The sequence below is a fragment of the Neltuma alba genome, unplaced genomic scaffold, assembly GCF_004799145.2.
Source record: "Neltuma alba isolate B1F8T4 unplaced genomic scaffold, ASM479914v2 tig00005200_pilon, whole genome shotgun sequence".
In the NCBI taxonomy this organism is placed as follows: domain Eukaryota; kingdom Viridiplantae; phylum Streptophyta; class Magnoliopsida; order Fabales; family Fabaceae; genus Neltuma; species Neltuma alba.
In genome coordinates, this window is record NW_021634018.1 from 14,796 (window position 1) to 18,932 (window position 4,137).

The following is a 4,137-nucleotide window of genomic DNA, read 5'->3' on the forward strand; positions in this document are numbered from 1 at the left end:
TCTTCTGAATAACAATTAATTACCAATGAAATTATTAATTTCCTATTGGAAAGTGAAAAACCCCTTACTTTTCTTTATGTTAAAAACTTTAAAACCACAGGCTTTGCCAGCTAAAAGTCGACGACAGCTTCGTCGTTTTTTACATGGACGACGATGCCTCAAACACAAAAGCATGTGACATACCTTAATTAACGTAAGTCCCATCAAAACCAAACATCATTATTTACCTCAAACCCCTATAAATACTCGGATTAGTAATCCCTAATCACTCCTTCATTTAGCCCCAATTTTTGCTAAGTAACTTCTTGAGGGGTGAAAATGGAGTCTTCTAGACCTTCAACACTCGCTCTCTTTCTCTGCATCAATCTTCTTCTCTTCTTCGTGGCAACTTCAAGTGGCTGCTACACTTGTACGCAGCCTAAGCCAAGGTATAACCCTAGTCCAGTGAAGAGCTGTCCCAGAGATGCACTGAAGCTAGGAGTGTGTGCGAACATTCTGAACGGACCAGTTGGAGCAGTGGTGGGGTCCCCACCAGACCACCCATGCTGCTCACTGCTTGAAGGGCTCGTGGATCTTGAGGTTGCTGTTTGTCTCTGTACTGCCATTAAAGCTAACATTCTTGGCATTCACATTAACATCCCTATTTCTCTCAGCTTGCTTCTCAATGCCTGCGAGAAAAACACTCCCAAAGATTTCCAATGCGCTTAATTAAGAGCGTTAGGTTCTTATTTAATGGTCCTGTTTCATTCATATTTGTAGGTGCCTTGGCGTTTTAACTGTTTCTGTTTGGCTCAGTGCTAAGTGCTTACTATTACTACTAATGCTAACTCAGTATTTAGTAATGCTTACACTGAGGTATTGTGTTATCGCTATTGGAATTAATCGTAACTGTAATTGCAATTTCTAATTTTAGTTTGAGTTCTATCTATGTCTATGGTTGCTTGCTTTCTAATTGTAGTGATGATGAGATTCTCGATCGTTTAAGCTATGTCTCTGTCTCTGTATGATCTGACTCAGTGGAAACATATAATAATGAATTTGCAAGTTGCACTTATATATATTCGTATTATTGTAATTTTCTTATTATTATCGTTCATGGCGGCGGACGTAGATAAAACAATAATGTGTGTGTGTGTGTTTGGTTGGGGCTGCCCGTGTGGATTCTTTCAAATCGGATACTATATATATTATTTATCAAACAAGTTGTGAAAGAAAAATCGTTACTGCTCACAAGAGAGTCAGTAACCCTAGTCACGAGCCCATCAAATGAGAGTGATTCATATACATGGGGAATCATATTTAATTTAGGGTTAATACATTATTTGGTCTTTACGGTGGGCCCTCATTTTATTTGGTTTTAATTCTTCAAATTTTTTTCTGTTTAAAATATTAGTCCTTATATTTAATAAAAACCCAAATCATGTTGCCTCTTCACATATGAAAACCTATAATTTACAAATTATAAGGTTCAAACATTGTATTAACCTTTTAATTTGTTACCCTTTTTGCAAGACTGTTGCGTGTGTGTGCTTGTGTGTATACGTGAGAGAAAAGAGAGGGGAGCTATAGCATGTTGCTCAGTGGCAGCACCGTCTGATATAGTTAGATGAGGTCTCAGATTCAATCCTGACATGCATCAAAGCATCTGTATGCGTGTATGCGCTTAAATTATGTAAAATAAAAAAGTGATTAATCTATATATACGTTTACTCTAGAGATATTTTTGCCATTACAATATCATTTTTATGATTCTAATAAGGAGATTAATTTTTGAGTTAAGGTAAAATTTTAACAACAAAGTTTACCGTAAAGGGCGCAGGGCACTATAAAGTTTACTTGAGTGCAAAAATATACATGAAGTTGTCAAAAGGGGACATCTATCATCATACCGTTAACGTCCGTTAGTTTACCATTAATTGGACTCATGAAATCAATTTTAAAGTGTATTTTTAATAGTAAAATTTACATCAAGAGACACTAAGCATCATAATATTTACTTGGGTATAAAAATATATATGAACATTTTAAAAGGAAAAAAATAATAAAATTCATTAACTCTCATAAATGTTAGTTAACTTTATTCTTTTAGGTCCTACCAAATACTACATTTTTTCTTCTCTCATTTCCACTTGCTTCTCTCCTAAGTATAATGGACTAATTTGTAAAACATTAAAGAAGTAAAACAATTACTTAATTGTAGCATATATTATATGATATCTTTAAAATACTTATATGCATCTTTCGATTAATATATTAGTTTATAAGCCAACCAAATTAATTTTTTTAAAAAAAGAATAAATACAACATTTTTATAGTAATTTATTTAATTTCTGTAATCTTTTCAAATTAGTCAACTGTGTTATCTATTAAAGACATGAGGTAGCACTTGGGTATAAGTAATAAATCTCATATCCTAGAAGAAAAAGAAAAATACATTGTCTTGAGTAAATACATAAAAAAGGCTTGGGGTTGAGAAAACAACAAGACAAGAGAGTTTACGTGTTTATTATGATAATAAAAAGATAAACAGACTTGGAAGTGGGAATGAATGGAAAAAAATGTGACATTTGGTGAAATCCAAACGAATAAAGTTCACTGATATTTATAGGAATTGATGAATTTTGTTAATTTTTTCTTTTTAGAAAGTTCATATATATTTTTATACCCAAGTAAATTTTATGATGCCTATTATCTCCTTATATGAATTTCATTGTTAAAAATGTATCTAACTGACTTCGTGAGTCCCACTAACGGACGCTAACGACATAGTTCTAGATACCCTTAAATAAAATTTATAGTGCCTAGCACCATTTAGGGTCAACTTTATTGTTAAAATTACATCTTAATTCTTAATTTTTTCTAAACATAAAAAAAAAATTGAATAGTAAAAGTTACAGTGTCTTCACCCAATGGGGGAAAACAGCGAAACTGAATTCAGTGAACGAGCTAGATGTAAACGGTGAGCACTGATTTTGTGCGTGTGGGTGTGGTTGTGTGGCTGGTCACAAAATGATAGACATAGATGGAATTGCAAATAAAGACGTGCGCGAGGTCCAGTTTGGCAGAAGAAACATAAACGATTGACGGTCCAACTTTAAAGTTTTCATTTTCATTTCTCCTTATCAGCCATGCCACATTAGAATTAGAGTTTTGAAGAATGCACCCCCCAAAAACAAAAAGTCTTCAAGAAGTGTTTCTTTTTTTTGTATTTTCTGGGGAGATGAAGTTAAAGGAGGCCCGTTTTAAGAATGAAAAGGCCAGCAAGGCCCATGATGGTGTGTATCTGGGCTTTAACATGTCCACTATGAAGGTAATTAATTGGGCTTCTGCCCATCTATCATGTCATTCCGTCTCAGGCCTACTAATCAAAATTTAGAGCTTAGTTTGGTTCAATTCCATTGCATACATGCATTGGTAATCATGATTGCATTACCAAATGGAGGGTGTTTGGTTGCACTTTAGTATGATAATAGGTTTTATCATAATGATGATGATTACCAAAAAATTGACAATCCCCTTTCATACCTCCTCCCATGAATGCCAATTAACACTTATTGTATATTTGAAAAAGTCTAATTTGCCCTTTAGTCCCATTTTTCTTTGTTTTTATTGTCTCATTCCACCCACCGTCCCTATCACCATTGCTGCTGCCACAACCACCCTTTTTGCCACTATCACAATTGCCGCTGCCATCACCACAACTATAACCATTGCCACTCCCGTTGCCACGACCACCATAGCCATCACAACCGCTACGCTTGTCACTTTGCTTGCTATTGCCATTGGCCTCAACAACCACCACATTCACTATCACATTCACCTCCCTACTATTGCTACCGCCACAACCACCGTCATTACCATTGCCCCGACAACCACCACGTTCACCATCATCATCATTATCACCACTACAACCATCACAACCACTACGACTGCTGCCTCCACCCCTTTCACCGCTATCACTATCACGTCCCTTGGAAATATAATGAACCTAGCAATAAATGATTTTTTTCTTGTTTAATATATTGATGGGTATTATAGACTTTTCATTTTGATTAAATATAAAAAAAAATAACTTTTTTGCTTAATCTTCTTAATGACATACCAAACATATTGATCATAATAAGCATTGCATCGCAT

At 34.9% G+C, this 4,137-nt stretch overlaps 2 protein-coding genes across 2 annotated transcripts; one reads left to right on the forward strand and one right to left on the reverse strand.

Annotated features, from left to right (window-relative positions):
• The first annotated feature begins 268 nt into the window (after positions 1 to 268).
• LOC114747099 (14 kDa proline-rich protein DC2.15-like) lies at positions 269 to 1,056 on the forward strand. The gene has a single exon (XM_028935387.1). It carries the CDS (start codon positions 319 to 321, stop codon positions 706 to 708), a length of 390 nt encoding a protein of 129 aa, XP_028791220.1. The 5' UTR covers positions 269 to 318; the 3' UTR covers positions 709 to 1,056.
• A 2,488-nt stretch (positions 1,057 to 3,544) lies between these two features.
• LOC114747100 (keratin-associated protein 5-4-like) lies at positions 3,545 to 4,137 on the reverse strand. Its single transcript, XM_028935389.1, has 2 exons — positions 4,103 to 4,137; positions 3,545 to 3,959 (listed from the first exon to the last, which is right to left on the reverse strand). Exons 1-2 carry the CDS (start codon positions 4,135 to 4,137, stop codon positions 3,545 to 3,547), a joined length of 450 nt encoding a protein of 149 aa, XP_028791222.1.